This window comes from Eublepharis macularius, chromosome 3 (assembly GCF_028583425.1).
Source record: "Eublepharis macularius isolate TG4126 chromosome 3, MPM_Emac_v1.0, whole genome shotgun sequence".
In the NCBI taxonomy this organism is placed as follows: domain Eukaryota; kingdom Metazoa; phylum Chordata; class Lepidosauria; order Squamata; family Eublepharidae; genus Eublepharis; species Eublepharis macularius.
In genome coordinates this window covers 135,346,307-135,365,824 of record NC_072792.1, presented here as the reverse complement: position 1 = coordinate 135,365,824, position 19,518 = coordinate 135,346,307, and the positions used below count along the sequence as shown (strand labels likewise).

Here is a 19,518-nt window from a genome sequence, read left to right as displayed (position 1 = left end):
ACCTAAAAACTGAAAGTATATTCTAGGGAAGGGAAGTAAAATCAGTATTGAGGAAGCAGATCTGCTGGCCCCTTTCCTTTGCCCTTGAAAAAGCAATGGCTATGGAAACTTTCTCACTCCCACTTTTGAGTTGTATGTTTTGGGTGGGGAGGGGGGGGGAGATTTATTGTAGTAAGAGATTTACTTCATCTTTCCACATTACAATTCAATGCTTAAGCATGCATGAAGATTTTTGCGTGTGGAATATGTGCTTGTTTCAGCAAATTTGGATTAGCAAGTTATTGCAATAAGCTAGCTAGACCCAACAAATAACAACCAAATAATTCCCAAAAGGACACATGCTCCAGTCTAAGCAGAGTTATTTACATGGAAGAAAACTTTCTTGGCATGTCTTTTAGGCAACAATTTCACATCGATCCCATTTTTAGACCCAGTATTGGCCATATATCAAACCACCTGTTAGTCTCTTGCCATGAAAACCCCACCAAGGATCTCCATAAGTCAGCTATAACTTGCTGGCACTCTCTACCACCACCATTGGCCATATACATTAAACATTGCCAGTAGTTCTCAAACATTAGCAACTCAAGGAAGATCCCTTTTTGATTCAAATTGTTTTGAGGACCCCACTGCCCTCCTCTCCTCCCTCACTGAGACCACATGCCAGGCAGCCCTTTTCACACTGTTCATGGAAAGTCAGTATGCCTTTTGGAGGCCTCCATGCTCCTGCATTCTTAAAACAATACAATTGAAAACATATCACCTGTACTTAAAGAACAAGTATAAGCAAAATGCTGGCATCATCTGCACACAGCCTACAAAGGTCACATCTCAGAGGTAGGGTTGCCAATTCCGGTTGTGAATTTCCTGGATATTTAGGAGCAGAGCCTCTGGAGGATGAGATTTGGGGAGAGGAGGGACCTCAGTGGAATATAGTGTTATACATTCCACCCTCTGAAGCTGCCATTTTCTCCACGGGAACAGATCTCTGTAGTTGAGAGAGCAGCTACAAATCTAAATGATCTCCAGGCCCCACCTGGAGGTTGGCAAGCTTACTCAGAGGGTGGTTGGTTCTGATGCAAACTCTAAAACAAACTTTCCCTTTGATGGAAGAAACATAGCAAGGATTGATTGATCGATCAATCGATCATGAATGAATGAATAAATGAATGAATGAGCTTCTGTAGCACAGTGGTTAAGTGGTTTGGCCACGAATCAGTACTCTGCTGGTTCGAATCCCACTACTGCCATGAGCTCAATAAGTAGCCTTGGGTAAGCCACTCCTCTCAGCCCCAGCTCCCCAGCTGTATTGGGGGGATAATAATAACACTAACTTGTTCACTGCTCTGAGTGGGGCACTAATCTGTCTAGAAGGGTGGTATATAAGAGCAGTTATTATTAATGAGTGAATGGAAAACACCATATATAACAGGAAATTTCTAAACAACGACTGCCATTCTTTACAAAAAGAAGCTTGAGGTTTCAGATGTCTGCCTCAGTAAGCACAAAGAAAAAGAACATTTCACGCACTGATACTTCCTTGAACAGCAGGAATTTCAGGGGCAGTGTGAGAGCAAAGACTTATTGTGCGTTAGAGGTTTTTTTTTAGTATCTATTTAATTACAATATACATGTTGAGGATGTGGGGGAGGCAAGCACCCAAACAGACTGTGCCAATCCGTAAACGAACATCAGTCTCTTCAAAAGTATGTTTCTTGACAGCAAGCTGCAAGTTCAGACTTCTGTATTCCCTCAACACTTCACTATGCAGTCAGTCTCCAACCCCTCTAAAGCACACGTGTGTCTCTAGTGGTTAACTTATTATGGCTCTGCTGTCTATTTGAATGGTACAATGCTATTTATCTTCTCTTGGCGCTGGATTCCAGATCCTTGCTAGTGAGCCCTTACTATTGAAAATCTGAAAATATTCAGAAAGGAAAAAGGACATTAGGAAGATCAGAGCTTGCTGATTCTGGGCTGAGCATTTGCCTCTCCCTTTTTAGCAGGTATTAGCTTGGCCAGAAGCTCTTGCCAGCAGAAGCAGCACCAGTCCAGGATGTCCTCATGGCTCATCACCTTTTAAATGTGATCAGATGTCTGTTGGCTTCTATATTTGTGTTTACATTTATAGTTATGTTACTTTGCAAACTACTTGAGTCCCCTAATGTGGGGGGAAAGTGGGATAAAAATATTTAAATAACTATAATAATTGAAGAATTACACCTTAGCCTGGCATAGTGGTTAGAGTGTCAAACCAGGATCTTGGAGACCCAGGTTCAAATCCATACTTGGCTTGAGTCAATCACTCGCTCACCCTAACCTAACTCACGCAGTTGTTGTAGGAATAAAACAGAGAAAGGAAGAATGTTGTAATCCACTTTGTGTCCTCACTGGGGAGAAAAGTAGGATATAAATGAAGTAACTAACAAAATAAATAATGTACAATGTATCATAATATATCTTATTTGCAACATGGCTCCATCTTTGGATTCGGACATTTACAGAGAAGAGAGATATTTCTACAAAAGGAGGACAACACCAAGGTTTCCCAAAAAAAACCTCCCAAAACTTTAAAAAAGTAAGGTGTTACAAAAAAACTCCTCTACACTCAAGGTTTCCCTGCAAAAGTGTAGAAAACTGACCCAACCATTGCAGCAGGCAAATGGACAGGAGAGGAGCTCAAGAGTTATGGCTTGCCTTTCTGCAGCTGAGGCCATGGCACTGCCTCAATGCTGTGGGATGAAGGTACAAGTGGGAGGGGGAGGAGGAGGAGTCTTTGCTCCCCATGCCCACTGCTGAGGCTGTGATGCTGATGGAGGTGGGCACTGCTGGAGCCAGCGCTGCCACCTCCCCCTGCTAAGGTGGCAAAGCTGCAGGTGGGCAGGAGAGAAGAAGGCATGTAACAAGAGCCATTGGATCCCCCACCCCCCTCCATGGCCAATCTGGTGGTGCTGGCAGTAAGCAGGCTAGGGAGGAGAAGCAAAGAGGAGGGGGCTGGTGGACAGAGTGGCAGAGGCAACAGAAAGGAGGTGGCCAGTTGAACGGGGCAGTAGCAGGCACTGCTGCTGAACCAGGAATCCTCCTTCCCCATGAGCTCCTCACAGATTCCTCACTTGTTATAGCTAATAGTAAGCTGACTGGATCCTGTATGGATGAAGCTGTAAAAAACAGGCTGCCCATAGACATGGTCAAGGTCGCTGCCAACTATGAATTATCAGATATGTAGAAAAATATGACCTGGCAACTCAAGGGTAGCTTCTTCAGTCATGATGACCAACTAGTAAATCAAGTACAAGTTAGACAAGTTATGGCCCACAGCTACAACAATAAATATTTTGCACTGGTGAATCAGGACCTTTAACTGGGTCACACTGCTATCTTTTATATGGCACTGTCATCATTTTCTTTCTTTTTTCTCTTTTTTAAGAGACAAAGGGATAGGGGAAATAGAGAGAAGAAATGCAAGGTAAAGTATTAAGAAAGAGACCAATGCCACAGACTGGGACTGCAGGTGGAAAAGAGAGAAGATAACTTATTCACTTCCATGCTATGAATGAGAATCCCTCTTTCACTTGTGTGTTCCAGTATTTTCCTGTAACAAATAGTGGAGAGAATGCAATTATTTCCTTATAGTGTCTGTAACAAAAAGTCTGCCAAGAAAATGTCGTGATGACGTCCCCCATAGGTCAGTAATGACTCGGTGCTTGCACAGGGGACTACCTTTACCTTTACCTTTAGTGTCTGAGTGACAGAGGACAGCAATATGCCTTTCATTCTGTATTTTGTGTGTGTCGAAAAAGCAAGGTATAAGATGTAACACAAAATAGAGCTGAGATATAACCAGGGCCATCAACAGCCTGGAGAGAAAAGGATCCTGTTCCTTTAACAGAGGCTTAATGGGATGTTATTTAACAGGTGATGTTATTTCCCTGGAAATCTAGTTGGTCTTTAAGGTGCTACTGGACTCAAATCTTGCTATTCAGCAAAAAAAAGTTTACTGTTCATAGCTTAAGCATCCAAGACAGGTGTTGGAATTATTAGTGATGTGGCCTTCAGATTACATGAGTAGAACTCTAGTGGCAAGTTCCTAATAAGCCTGCTGGAAAAACTCATAGGTTTCCTATTTCTAATTCCATTTTTTTAATTGTAGAGAAATTATATAGTTTACCTATGTCATTTTTTGCTAAAATGTATTGAAATGGGCAGCCGTTGCAATGCATACAAACATTAAATGGTTAAATGGTAATCAGAGTATTGTTCTATAACTCTTCATTTTTTATAATTAGTGCTTTAGCTCAGTTCTAACATGCAATCACTGCTTCTCTGCTCCTATATTACCCCATTTTCAGTAGCATTAACTACTTTAAAAACCTTTGCTTGATCATTCCTCATTTGAGCTTTTATAAGAGCACCTGGCCATACAATGATTATAGGTTCAGTGTGAAGACTTCTCCAGTAATATACTTTAGTGATAAGAATATGGTGAGGTTGGTGGATGAAAAATAAGCATATAACATATAGTTTGTAAATCCTAACAACATATTTACTTTCAACAAACTAGTTTAGTAGAAAGTTTTTAGCAAATGAGATGCAAATCAGTTCCCAAAGATGTGAACTTTCTTCTATGATCGTATCAAACTTCTTTAAGCCATATCATGCCATTGTCCCCTATAGCTCAGTGGTTGTGTGGTGTATTTATTGCATATATTACAATTGAATGGTCTGCTCCCCCTTCTGTTAATCTGTGTGCATTGGTTTAGTCACATGGGGCAGACTCTCTGCGCCTTAATTCTGTTTGCTAATTAGAACTATAGGCTATATGAGCTCCCTTGTCCTGAAACCGGGTGCTCCCATCCTTGTATCTTTACTATGGATGTTCTTTCCACACACTTCTCTCTACCGTGTGATCCTGAGGAACCTGTGTGAGTCCCCTATTTTTGACTTGCAAGGACTTCATTTAGGAACTTCAAATTGAAATTCATCCATCACTATAGCATCCCCAGTTATAGATTTGTATTTGTTAACCCATCTTATTTCAAAAAGTGATCTCATCATATAGCAGATTGTGCCAGACTTCTGTCTGGTCTTAGAAAGCCACAGCCTGTCAGAGCAGTCTATCTTGTGCCAGATGGACCCCTAGTAGGTTTGCTACAAGGCAACATGTCAAGTTTCTCTGAATCAAGAGGAAATATGGGGTATATTTTAATAAATAAGTTTTCCTTTGTGAAAAACAAGTGCAAATCTAATTACATATAACGAACCACCCATGGATTTCACAGAGCAGGACTTTCCCAATTCCCTTTCCCATTGCAGCCTCCATCTTTTGTTCCTGTGGACCAGTAGATGCTCAGGAACAGCATAAGGGACGAAGTAGGGGTCTGCAGTAGGAGGGAAGAATCAGGGGAAATCACTGCCTCCTCTTCTGGAGAGTGTCGTTTTCGGAACTGTGTGATTAGATACATACAAGAATCAATCGTGGAGATTACTTCTAGTGATGCAGATTTCATCATTCACATGTCCCTCCATGGCCCAATCTCTCAGTTAGCCTCCTCACTCTACCCTACCCTACCCTGCACGGCCATAGAGTTTTCTTTTGTCTCTGCACCACAGCTCTCTATGGATCCATCTCCATCACATACACACACACACACACACACACGTTTAGGGGTGCTAAAAATCTGGAGGGAAATAATGCCCTGCTCCTTTAATAAGCCTTAATGTGTGGAAATAGGCAGTTGAAGATTTTCATGGCTTAGAGAGAAGTAACATCACCTAATAAATAGAATCCCACTCATGGCGAGCCCATAGTGTTTTTAAGGCAAGAGATCGACTGAGATGGTAATAGAAGTTACTATTACCATCTCAGTCTATCTCTTGCCTTGAAAACACTATGGTCTCACCATAAGTGGACTGTTACAGCACTTTACATGCACACATCAGTGCAAAGTGCAGGACATTTTTCTCTCCAGGTTCTTTGCAACCCTACTCCCATTGTCTCACCCACTCATCTCCATTCTCCAGTTCCCTCCTCGCTTTTTTTGCTCTGTTTCTTTCTTCCCTTATCTCTCCTCCTCTTCACTGAGTTCAGTGGCAACATCCCAGTGGCAACTGAACAATTAACAGGGAGTCTAGCTCAGCAGGTCATGCAGTATGGCTGGGAAGCTGTAACAGGCCTTAAAAAATGGTGCCAACTCCACTATCCACTTTTGAATCCAGCAAGAGGAGAACCAGAGCAGGAGTAGTGTAGCAGGCATTCTCCCATAACCTCTTTTCATGAAATTGGGTAGGTCAGCTGTAAAGATTTCCAGAGTGAGAAAGAGCTGCAGACAAATGAGTATTTGGAAAATTATGTCCTAGCTAGTACTGTATATATATTAGATTTTAAAAACTCATTTTAAAAAAGGCATATTCTCCAGGTGAGAAGCAAAGACACAAACTGCTATTTTATTTACTTCACAGAGTCTAGCAATCACCTCATAGGAGCATGGCGAAAATCTGATTTAGCATATATGTCTTTGCTTTGTGATTTGATGACTCTAACATTTGCTCTTCCCTCTCACAAAAACCTGTTTCGGGTGTCATGGTGCTGCTGGACTGTCACACATAATGATGATCAGAAGTCTTACACACATTCTCGCTCTTCCTCCTGTTGCCACCTATGTGCTAGGTTTCGGCTGGGTTCCAGCAATGATACACAGACACATCCATTTTGGTTGGAATGGCCACAACTTTATTGATTACAGCCAGGTTGGAGCATTAGCCAGGTATCTGGGAAGTGGATCCTCTGGCATTGAAGACCCGGTGCTCTTCGATGCAAGACACCCCAGCCCAATGCTAGCCCCATGGGAGCAAGCGGTGTTTGGCCCCAGCCATGCTGTACAGCCCTTGCCTCCTGATTCCGCAGGGATGAGCCACCCGATATGCCCTGCTCACCCCTTGAGGATCTGGCCCAATGCCTCAAAACCGCCCACGGAACCCCTAAAGTTGTTCCTGGCCCACTAGCCCCCTGGAGCACAGTGGGTGGGTGGGAAAGCATCCTGCTCCTGCCAGTGCTGCACTGGAATGGTGCCAGCACGTAGTCCTCATGGAAGAGAACTCCCTATGCTCATCCTCTTCCTCCTGCAGACCACGCCTGCTTCCACTGCAGCCTGGCCCTTGGTGGCAACATTGCCTGCAGTGAATCTGCGAGCTTGCTTTGTTTCACTTGTTCCTCTTGTACATGGATTGCCCTCCCCTCTAGACACACATGCCTGGTTTGCTTGAACCATCCTTTGTTATGATGTGCATATTAGGCACACGTTGGATAGCATTAACCAAGAATAATCTCTGAACTATGACTTAAGTCCATGGTTTGCAACCCATAATTTGGAGGCAATCCTGGTTAATATCAGAGCAAAGTATGATTTGAGAAACTCAGGAGAAGGGGAAAGCTGTGCAAAGAAGAGGGAGGGAGACATCATGCAAATTCATCTGCACTCTGTCACCAATCCATAATGTGATGATCAAGCAATATGAGATTTGTTCAAAACAGTAGTACATTTAAACATGATAGTTGAAATCTTTAAGCCTTTTATTCCAGAACAGCAGAAATATACTGTCAGAGCTCCTGTGGTGTGTTAATCACAGCACAGTCCGCCTCATACTTAGCAAATAAAGCATAGTCTGCAAATCTTTCATCTGCTGCGTATGTCACCACAATATTGTAGATCTGTAAGACTTTGCGGAGGAATATAATAACCTCAGCTGGGTTACAGTTTCTTCTAAGGACCACTGTTAGGTTATAGTTATAACATTTTTCAAATTCCAAATAGGTATAATAATCTAATAAGATTTCCTTCCAAAACTTACCATCTTGTCTTTATATCTTTGCTCTCAACTCCTGCAAGATATGCATATACATGAACAGAAAAAGACATCTACATATTCAATAGTTTTGTATAAATAGCTGCATATCATTAACTGAAATGAATGCCTGTGGCCTTTTCATATATAACCAGGCAGTGCATCCATACGAAGCTTTCTACCTACTTCACATCTTCTGTTCAGCCCTGGGAGGCCATTGGGCTGCAGACAACAGCAGTGTGAGGTAGCGTTTTCTAGTTTAACTACTTAGCTTCTACAACTACAAGGCATGTCATTTTCCTAGGCTGTAACTTAAGGCAGCATTCAAGCACTTGCCCCAACAAAACTGTTCTTTTCTGTTATCTACCTATGTAAAAGACAACACTGTCCTCAATTAATAAACCCCAAAGGGTTGAGCTGATGTGGGATCTGTTCAATTTAGAAACTTCCTGACTGACTTTTTCAGCAAAGTTCTCAAAATGAGATACATGAAAATAATTTTTAAAAATCTATACATTCATCTAAAACTAAACAGAGATATTAAAAGTAAACCACACCACTCCATGCAACCATCATGAGATCTGAGTATTCCTATGCACAGGGACCTGTGTGAACATAAAAAAAAAATGTCCAGACATGTTTATGTGGGATTGCAGCAATTCCTGTAATTTCAGTGCCTTAAAAAAAAGGACCATTCAAGTTGTTTCAGTCCATACCTGTACCTGTACCTGTACCAAGGGATGGGATGTTCAAGCACAATCACACAGAGGGCATTTAGCGGTAAATGAGTGGAATTCCAGACTTACCTGTCTCACTCCATAGTGGTTGGCGATGGAAGAGAAATGCTTTGGGCATAACAGCTCATCTCTCTTTAACTGTATATCAGGGAGGAAGAGCTAAAACCTACTCCCAACAGATATAGGCCTTGATCCAGGACTTCCTGACTTGACAACAGTTGCTGAACCCTAGGAACAGGAGCTCCAGTCAGTCATATTCAGACTGTAAAGAAGGATAATTAACCTCAAATTTAACAGGGCTTTTTTCTTGTTTTAGGGCCACTGCTTTACATAGACAATGTATATTTCACCTTCCTAAATGACAAGCATTTAAGGCACTATTTAGCACTACCTTTGGCAGGTGGGAGCAGGTAGGTCTCTTTGTTCATGGGCACTCTAGCCACTGTTTTAAACATTGTATTCATCTGTCCTCTCTTTCTCATTAGTTCTGTTCTGATCTTCTTTACATGAGCAAACAAGTCATCTGAGAAGAGATCGGAAAAACCATGTTAATTGCTCTTTTTTAAAAAGTTGTTTATGACCTTTTTGTCTGTGACCTTTTTGATTATGACAAATGGTGAAAAAGGTTAATCCATATCATCTAGCACTGTCTTACCTGTATAAACAAGTAAAATCAAACACTATGTTTCTGCTTTCTCAGTACAAAGCATTTTCCTCCATTCTTATTGTTTTTCTCTCCTTCAACTAGATATGACCCTTTTTCACATACAAGGTATGAATTATTGTGTTACAGTCTGTTACACGTCTTTCACAGTCTTAATTCTATATACTCACGGAGCCCGCCAGAGGCAAAAGGAAGTTATAAGTTCTTCCTTTTTCTTTTTAATAAGTCACTTATATTACAAAGCTGAAGTGAGCACCAAAGTCATTTTGAAGCAATATTTAACCATCACTCTAAAGCCATCAAAGTGAGAAAATCAGTTAAGGCTGATGCTCTAACTTGAATTCACAGGGAAAGAAAATAAACACCAGATGCTTGGGGGGTGGACGTGGATATACGGAATTAAAATTATACACACTATTACACAACAACTACTGCTGTGTTGATCCCAGAAGATGTGGTGTTGACTTGCTTAAATGGAAATTAACAAACACAAAATATTTTAATGAAATACATAACTAAGGCTGTGATCTCCAAAGCATTAGCAAAGGCAGAGCCCCAATTGAACACAACTCTTGTAACAGGAGATTTTTGAAATAATCATAGACAGGGCTAAGAATAAGGGCACACTTTCTCTACTTGCAATCACTGGTGAAGAACTGTTACATTATTACTGTTCCATACCAAACCAGCAGGTGACAGTCATTTGCCTAGGAAACCGCAGGACCTTACTGGATGATGCCCAGCTTTTCCAGAGTGGGCAAGGTGGAAAGATGTTCAATGACTCCTCAGGAGCATGTTACTCACTGCCCAATAGTAGCTAATTGGAGACTCTCAATAATAGTTATAGACAGGATGGCTATATTGATTCTTCACTGCAATATAACCTAATTCTAAAAGTGAGAGATAGCAGTGTCCAAATGCTCTGGTTCCTTGATGAGAGGTCACATTTTTGCTTCCCAATCATTCTTAGGCAAGAAGCTGGTTTACCCAGAGTAGAACTTAAAATTTAGGAATACACGATTCGATATTGGTTAAAGATGCATCTTAACTTGAAGGGTCTAATTCCCCTTCTCTTAACCTCAGACCCCTATCCCTTATGGTCCACAAGGATAGATGATAAAACTAGAATGATCGGTTTGAATCCAAAAGATCTTTTTGATATGAGATTAAATAAAGCGAACACTCTGATTTTACAAAGATTGACTGGTATAGAGTCTCAAAATGATGAGTCAGTATCAAGTACATTCATAAAGTGAGTTCCTTGGACAGAGGACATGTTGTGTTTGAAAATTTAGTTGTAGTTTAACAGTTCTACAGGGGCCATACAATACTGATTGATAGCTCAATTACAGTCTCAGATTGATCTGTTCATTTTATTATTTTAAATATCACCCTATCACTTGGAGAGCTTGTGTGGTGTAGTAGTTAAGTGTCAGACTAAGATCATCACCTGGGAGACATCAGTTCAAATCCCCACTCTGCCATGGAAACTTGCTGGGTGACCTTGGACCATTCACACATTCTAAGCCTAACCTACCTCACAGGGTTCTTGTGAGGATAATATGGAGAAGAAAATGATGTAAGCACCATGGAGGAGAAAGGTGGGTATAAATGAAATAAATAAAATAAAAATTAAGGAGTTTGGGACAGCTGGTTTTCCTTTGATATTTGCTTTTTCTGGAAGCATAAAAGACTTTGCATGCTTCGTAATTATTATTATTGCAGATATCAGCTCTAAAAATATTAGTTCATCCAAGACTGTTCTTCTCTTTCCATTTGTATCATAACAACCCAATGAAATAGACTAGACTGAAAGATAGTGACTAGCTCAAGACCACCCAATGAGCTTCTGCATGGGATGAGGAACCCTACTCTGCCCGGCCTCGGGTTCACCGTTCTAATTACTACATCACACTGCTCTGCATTAGCTGATCATTAGAGGAAGCAGGACATAGCAGTGATCAATTGCCAGTGCAATCCTAAGAATGTGCTCCCAGGAGCAGATCCCACTGATTTCACCAGGACTCATTTCATAGTAAGTGGATTGTAGTTTCCCTTTGTAGGATCAAGCAATCCATGACGCCAACCTGATATCAGATATTAACCAGAAGTTCCATAAGCAGCATGGTCACTTCATGCTGGTGTGAAAGATTTAAACTGCTGCTGTAGATCTGGAGTTAAAACTTCCTCTATTGTCGCAAATTTAAATCATTAATTATTTTAACATAATGTTATGATTTTTACATGTATTTTATAAGTTATTGAGAATGCTAGAAAAAGTGGTGTAGCAGTATTTTAACTAAAATTTATATTTAACTCTGGTCTCCTGAGGTCAAAACAGCTTAAGTAAATATGCAGTTGCTGTTCCATGCACATTTACTTGGCCCTAAGTTGCATCTCCTTGCACACTTACTTGCAAGGCCCATTAATCATAAAGGAACTTTCTTCCCAGAAAACATACATGGCACCAGTCTGTAAGGTTGGGATTTTCCTGGGGTTCTTATCAATTATCTTTTGCTTTTCTCTGGAACCATAAAATGCTTTGTGTGCTTTGTAGTTATTATGATTGCAGAAATCAGCTCTGAAAATAATAGTTTATCTAAGAGAATAAATCTAGTTAACCCCCACAAAAAGCCATGGCAAGAACTTTTATTAAGAGCAATCAAAACGAGTGTGCAGGCTTTCAAGTTCATACTGTTTTGTATGATTTTGGTTGTCCTTATTACATGGCTTTTTTGGGAAAAAAATTCTTTTGTCCAACACTGCTTCTGGGTACCTATCTATGGCTATCTACGGTTATTTCTATTGCAACCTTATGCAGAGTTACTCCAGTCTAAGCCCATTGAAATCAGTTGTCTTAGACTGGTGTAATTGTTTTTAGGATTGCACTATTTAGTTCATAATTCTGAACCAGATTTTCTTTGAACCTGACTGAGAATCCATACTTGCCTGTCAATAGGATTTGGGTCACAACAGGATGCAAAGGACAGCAAAGACAAAGGAAGCTAATAGTAACTCAGTTTGTAGTCATCTCACGATTTGATCTGTAGCTTTTGCTACATCTTGAAATTATGGGGAATCTCCCTGGCTCTTCTCACCAGAGACTCCTCTTCAAGATCTTAACATTCCACCTCTTGCCCTTCAAGCACAGCATGTTCCAAACAGACAGGAAAGAATGATGCAGTCTGACATCAAGCGGCTTCTGTTACAAGGCATTTTCCTCTTGTCTACCGATGGTTCCTTTGCTCAATCCCGAGTCAGAATTTTGACAAAATTGCCTAGTCTTACGTTTTAAAAACGTAAGAGGTGGCCTGCTGTAACAGACCAAGTGCCTATCTGATCTAGCATCCAGTTTCTGACAGTATTCAGCATGATGAACATGTGTGTGTGTGAAATGGCCTTATTCTGAGTCAGATGATTCATCTCTCTTGCTCAGTATTGCCTACTCTGACTAGCAGAAGCTCTTCAAGATCTCAGGAAGAGACACTTGATCTTTCCCTGCTACTTGAAATCCATAAACTAGAGAAATCAATCTATTTCTTTACTTTATTTATACCCCATCTTTCTCATCAGTGGGGGCTCAAAGTGACTTGCATCATTCTGCTCCATTTTATCTTCACAACCCTGTGAGGTAGGTTAGGCTGAGATTTTGTGTGTGGCCCAAGATCACCAAGCGAGCTTCCATGGCAGAGTGGGGATTCAAACTTGGTTCTCCCAGATCCTAGTCCAGCACTCTAACCACTACATAACACTGTCTCCAAATCAAGGTTTGGACCTGGAACCTTCTGCAAAGCATGGATGCTCTGCTACAGAGCTATTCACAAATGCCTCTGGGTAGCATACACGCAGAGCATGAAAGCAACAGTCCTCCTGCAGCTGGAATTTAGTGATACAATGCCTATAGTTTGGAGCCAGACTAAATGGACCATTTCCACTGATTCCCACTTATCACCGCAGACATTGCTCATGCCATTGCTCAGGGTCCCCTATCCCACAGGAGCAGTATTTTTGTGGAGATCAGTGGGAGGATGCCCTAACTAGGTTAACCCAGGTGAGCCTCATCTTGTCAGATCTCAGAAGCTAAGCAGGGTTGGCCTTGTTTAGTAATTGGATGGGGAACTTCCAATGAAGACCAGGGTTGCAGAGGGTAGGAAAGTTCTGTTCTGCTGATGCTTTAGGTTTCATCTAGCTACCATGCCTAGCAGGTTTTGACAGACCCTTATCATCCATGAATTTATCTAACACCAGATTTTAAGGCTGCAAATCCAAACACACTTATTAGGACGTATAACTGAAATTAGCAGGACCCAAGTTCTGAGTAAACATGTTTAGAGTTAAGACGGCAAATGAAATTGAGGTATTTTTTATCTTGTATTTGCACCTTTGAAAAATGAGCTTGCCAAGCTGTACAGGCACTTGATAATAAGATCACCAAAGTATGAAAGTGACATAGTGCTGTACAGACAAATGATCCAGTCTGGAAGACACATTTCTCAAACACACTTATTTTGCATCTTTCTCACTCTCAGCAAATCTAGGAGGCAAGTGTTTCTACATAATATATGCTAAAATGTTCAAGTCTCAGCAGATCCAGTGAAACAGATATGTATTGTGCGGAAGTAGTTAAAATTAGTATCTACGATGAAATGCAACTCAAAATTCAACATATAGTTAGTTCTTGATAATTAAGCTAAGCCTGTTCACATAACTGGAAACTTACTTCTTACATGATAAAACTCTGTGGTCAGAAGTTTCACTATGATACTGTTTGATATATTTTTTTTGTGCTACATCCTCAAGCTTCTTTGAGTCTGTATTTAAAGTCAGAGCTCCTACAAGTGTGTTATATTGACACTTCGAAGTGTCTGAACAAGGTGCTGAAGCCTTTATTATTTCTTGCCACGTCAAACGGTCCTCAGGGGATGGTTGGGATCAGGCTAGTAATATGTGCTGGCTGCTTTGTACTACACACATTACTCGTTCATAAACATCCTTCCTTCATCTCCAAGCCCATTATTTGCTAAAGAGATCTGATTGGCTAAGAGGATTAGAAACATGAGATCCAGCTTTTCACTCATGCCAATGCAATTGCGATGGAGCCTGGGTGCCACCCCACATCTTTAACAGACCGTGCAAAAGGAATTTTGTTGCAGTCCTGCTGGCACAGAAAAAACACCTACAGCACAAAACAACCAGAGCAAGGGGTGCGACCTGGCCCACAAGTTCAACCTTTTCTTTCTTGCCCACCAAGGTTGCAAATTGCATACTGAGCAGCTTGCGCCGTCACTCCCTCTGTGACGGATACAGAATGTGCAGTTGGCAAGTCGGCATCTTCCCCACGAACGCGGCTGGCCATCAATTCTTTAATAGTCCACTATTTGGGTGCCTCGTCTAACTTGGTCAGCGTGAGTGTATCCTTTCCTCTTCCTTCCTTCCAGAGCGCTGGTCCAGTTCGGCCAGGACCCCAAACATGGTAATTCCATTCTAGTCATTATAGCACACACACCCCGTCAGTTTCTAGCACCACTTTGCGGGGGGGGGGAGGGGGAAGGGGAGAGAGAGAAGTCCTAGGTAGTGTTAAACGGTCCCTTGCTGCATTATTAAGCACTTCTACGGTGCTTATTCGAAGCCAATGTCACGACTAGATGACGAAGAAGGTCTTTGCTGTGACTGGAAGGCGAAAGCCCCTCGCCGCGCGTCTCCCTCCCTTGCTTGCTTGCTGTGTTTCTGGTACGAACGCGCCTCTTTCGCCTCGTCGGGGGAGAGCATGAGGGTTCTCGAAAGGTCCGGGTATGGCAGGAGAAACAGAGGCCTTAGGAAACGTGCGGGGCGACAAGCGAAGTCTCACTTTTTACTAAGAGCAAGCTGGGAGGTGGGGATGGTTAAGAGTATCCAGAGTCAGTCAGAAAGAAGGTGAAGAGCCAATAACTTCGGGAGTTGGGAAGGAAAGATGGAGAAGGGAAGTGATGGAAGAGGAAAGGCAAATCGAAAACGACTGCGAACAAAAGCGAACCCGCAGACAGAAAGAAAAGAAATTTAAAGAGCGAGAGCCAGAGAGTGAGGAACATTGATTCCGGCCCCCCCCCCCGCCTTTGGACTGCTGCGAGTGGGGAAGGGGCGGGGGAGGAGCGGGACGTACCAAGAACTCTCGGAGGAGGGGGAGAAGGGAAAGGACATGGTGGCATCCGTCTCCCTCCAGCCGCCCGCCTTGCTGGGAGGGGCCGTATCCCCCCCAGGCATGCTCACTCAGTTCTTCAGGGAAGGTTCCTGCGAAGCGAGGCGGCCTGAGCGGCGGTTCGGGGAGAGGAGGGGGAGCGCCTGTCCGCCCCCTCCTCCCCGGGCGGGATGGTGCGTCCCGTTCCTTGGGAGGGAGGGGCGGCGGGCGCGGCACCTCCCCGCTCAGTGACACACGCACCCGGCGCTGGCGAGACGCGGCGGCGGAGGCTGCGCTCGGGAGTCGTGGCGGCGGCTGGCCGGCAGCGGAGCCTCTAGCATGGCCGGGGTCCCTGAGGCGGCCACTCCGCCACTCCCCGCGCCGCCCGGTCGCCCCTTTCCCTCCTCGCTCGCCTGGCGTCGCCGGCGCCGCTGCTGCTGCTGCCGCCGCCTGGCCATGCCCGCCTTGCCGGGCTTGCTGTCGCTGGGCTTGCTCCTCTCCCGCGTCTGCTGCGGTGAGTCGCTGGGAAACTTTCTGGGGCGGCGGCTCTCCGGAGCGAACCAGTTCCCGGAGCGTATGGAAGGGGCCGCAGCCGTGGGTGGGAGCGAGGGAGGGGGCGGGAGGCGGGCGGGACTTCGGGGAAAGTTTTGCGGCGCTCGGTGAGGGAAGTTCGCGGTTTGAAAGGGGGCGGGGTGGGCCCGCCGAAGGCCAGAGCGCCCCCCTTCGCTCCACGAGGCGCCGGGAGGGAAGACTTGGACCCGGGTGGGGGAGAAGGGCTTTCTCGTCGTCGTTCCCCCCCCCCCCTCATCCATGCAGCGAAGGCTTCTCCATTTGTGGCTTGTTACTGGGCGTGGAGCGCGATCCCGAGCGGCTCCTCGGGGGTAAGGCTGGGAGGTGTCAGCGGGGCTTGTTCTCCGGTAAGAGTGCGTGGGGTGGCCGTTTGTGGGGAGGGGGTGGCTGGCTGGGGGCAGCTTCTCGGCGGGGCTGTGGCCTTTTTTGGGTGGCTTCTGAGGGGTCGAAGGGCTTGAGAGGGAGGCGCTTTGCGGAGGTGGGGAGGCCCCGGGTTAGGGGGCGTGCGCGTGTCCGTGAGGCTTCGCTTGTGTGAATCGGAAACTAACAGAACTCTGGACTCGGCCGGGAAGGCAGCGGAGAGGAGGAATCCAAACTGCGCCTCAGAGCGGGGCCGCCGCGGTTGTCGTGGCTGTGGCTGAGGGACGGGCCGCATGGCAGGCGCCTCGAGTGCAGGTACGCGGCTCTCGGGCTGCTTTTGTATGCTTGGGGCGTCGCTTGCGCGTCTGTAGGGAGCGCCTTTTGCGGGCGTGCGGGCGGAGGCGCGGTGGGTGTCCCGCCGCCGCGCTGTGTTTTGTTGTGGGCGCTGTTGCTGGGAGTTGGAGCTGTTGGGATTCCACTTGTCACTGGAGCCGCTGCCGAGACCGTTACGTCCAGCATTCTGCCGGCGGGGATGGGCAGGGCCGGCTGGAGGCGGCGTTGCTGTCTCCGCGCCGTCTCGATTGGTGATGGGGCGGCGGTGATTTGTGGGGAGGACAGGCGGGTGGCATTATGCAGCTGGCCGCAGCCCTTTTATGCATCTCCCCTCCCTGTCTCAAGCGCCGTTTTCGGGGAGGGGGCACCTTCGACTTGACTCCTGACTCCAAAAACAACTGGTGCGTCTTGCTAGAATTGGCCGATAGCCAGTCTGATGTGGAGCAGCAGGTGCTGAAGCCCATGCAAGTATCTGTGTATGGCACAATCTTCATCAGGTCTTCTTGGTCTTTACAATTCGTTGTCTGTTTTATTCTTCCCCTGCCCAAGAATCTGCTAAATTATATTTGCAATTCTGATAACACTTTCATGGGAGTAAACTCTAATGAATACCATGGGATTTCCTTTTGAGTAGACCTGCTTGTGTTTGCTCCCTTAGAGTCACTCTACACAAGACATCTTACACTGACTACTTTCTGTGTGGTCTTATATTCATTTGTACTCTCTCTAGCAGTGTATGTGTATCCACAATGGGAGAACCAGTGTAAGATCTTTCACTTGAGCATCCCATGTAAAATGTCTTGTGTAGAGAGACTCTTAATAACTTAAGTGGTTATTACCATATTGGGGGGTGCCAAGGAGAGCTTTTGGAAACCTGAAATGCTGCAGCTCTTTATGGAAGAGCTGAGAAAGTGTGTTGGCTATGGACTGGACATTGCGAATCTCGCCCTTGGTCTCATCAGCTTCTGCTTGTTGGCTCAGTATCGTCTCATTTTAATGTTGCTTCTTCATTCTTGTACAGCTGGATTCTGTGTAGGCTCATTCAGAAGTGGATGCTCCCAAGGAATGCATAGTCTGCTGCTAAATATATATTGATGTGATTTCTTCATCAAAACCTCTGCTGCAGTTGATAGCTATTTAAAATATAGTATTCAACTGCCAATCCAAAACAATTTTTTATCTCTCTTCAAGTGAAGTTTCTCTTAATACATTAGAATTTCTATGCAGGAAAAAATTAAGTCACCAAGGGAAAGAGTATTTTGCTATTTCCACCATTGAACAGACATACTTATAATGAATAAATACATCTTCCAAGTAACTTAAATCATTATAAAATGCCTGCCTCTTTATAGTACTCTTGGCATAGATTGCTTTGTAACTTTGATTTCTTATTATTGAACTTCACTTGTTAGTGCCTGATTCTTAGGGTAGTAGGTAGGTAGCTGTGCTGGTCTGCAGTACAACAGCAACATTCAAGTCCACTAGCACCGTAAAAACCAGTTCTCTCCTTGAGAGTCAAGGGAGCCTGACTCTTGAAAACTTGCTGGTCTTCAGGGTGCTTCTAGAGTCAAGTCATTCAGTGCTTCTTAGGGTGTGTTTAAATGAGATGCTAGAAGGTATGTGATTATTCTTCACAGTGCTTTTAAGATGTAAATAGCACTTGTTTGGTTCTCAGTGTCCATTGGGGGTTGAAATGTTTAACTGTTCTATCTTTGCATGATTTCACAACTAAAAAATTACATGCAAAGTGAGGCTGCCTTTTTTTCTCCCCTTTCAGAGCTAAGTGCAATTGTTCATATATGGGTTTCTGTCAGAAGTGCTCTATCATTGCCAGTTAAGTTCATAAGCAATCTACAAGTTGTGACCAGTGTGGTCAAATTTCAAATAAGTGTTCTTGACTGTGCCAGAAAGCTGAATACTCATGTACACTCTTGAATTGTTTCCTTTCTACTTTCTCCCATCTCTGTCTAAACATAGAATCATATCATAGAGTTGGAAGGGGCCATACAGACCATCTAGTCCAACCCCCCATCCAGTGCAGGATCAGCCTAAAGCATCTCTGACAAGTATTCATCGAGCCTCTTCTTGAAAACTGCCAGTGAGGGGGAGCTCACCACCTCCCTAGGCAGCTGATTCCACTTTCGAACTACTCTGACCATGAAAAAGTTTTTCCTAATATCCAGCTGGTATCTTTGTGCATGTAATTTAAGCCCATTGCTTCGGGTCCTACCCTCTGCTGCCAACTGGAACAGCTCCTTGCCCTCCTCCAAATGACAGCCTTTCAAATATTTAGAGAGAGAAATCATGTCCCCCCTCAACCTCCTCTTCTCCAAACTAAACATTCCCAAGGCCCTCAGCCTTACATCGTAGGGCTCAGTCTCCAGACCCCTGATCATTCTCGTCGCTCTCCTCTGCACCCTCTCGATTTTGGCCACATTCTTTTTGAAGTGAGGCCTCCAGAACTGCACACAACACTCCAGGTGTGGCCTGACCAAGGCAGTATAGAGAGGGGGTATGACCTCCTGCGATTTCATCGCTATGGCCCCTTTGATACAACCCAAGATTGAATTAGCCTTTTTTGCCACCGCATCACACTGACTGCTCCTTTTAGTTTACAGTCCACTCTTACCCCAAGATCTCTTTCATATATACTACTGCCCAGAAGTGTATCCCCCATCCAGTATTTGTGCACTTGTCTTTGTTGAATTGCATCCTGTTCACAGCTGCCCACTTCTCCAGAGTATTCAGGTCTTGTTGAATTTTAATTCTATCTTCTTGGGTATTTGCTACTCCTCCCAATTTGGTATCATCAGCAAATTTAATGAGCAGCCCTTCCACTCCTTCATCCATATCATTGA

General features: G+C 44.1%; 1 protein-coding gene across 3 annotated transcripts in view; it reads left to right on the top strand.

The window, feature by feature from the left end:
• Window positions 1-15,487: 15,487 nt before the first annotated feature.
• NECTIN3 (nectin cell adhesion molecule 3) overlaps window positions 15,488-19,518 on the top strand; it is a 109,142-nt gene continuing 105,111 nt past the window's right edge. For all 3 annotated transcript variants that reach the window (XM_054973528.1, XM_054973527.1, XM_054973526.1), the window contains exon 1: window positions 15,488-15,911. In XM_054973528.1, coding sequence (XP_054829503.1) covers window positions 15,737-15,911 — 175 coding nt within the window. In that variant the 5' untranslated portion in view covers window positions 15,488-15,736. The remainder of the gene's footprint in view (window positions 15,912-19,518) is intronic.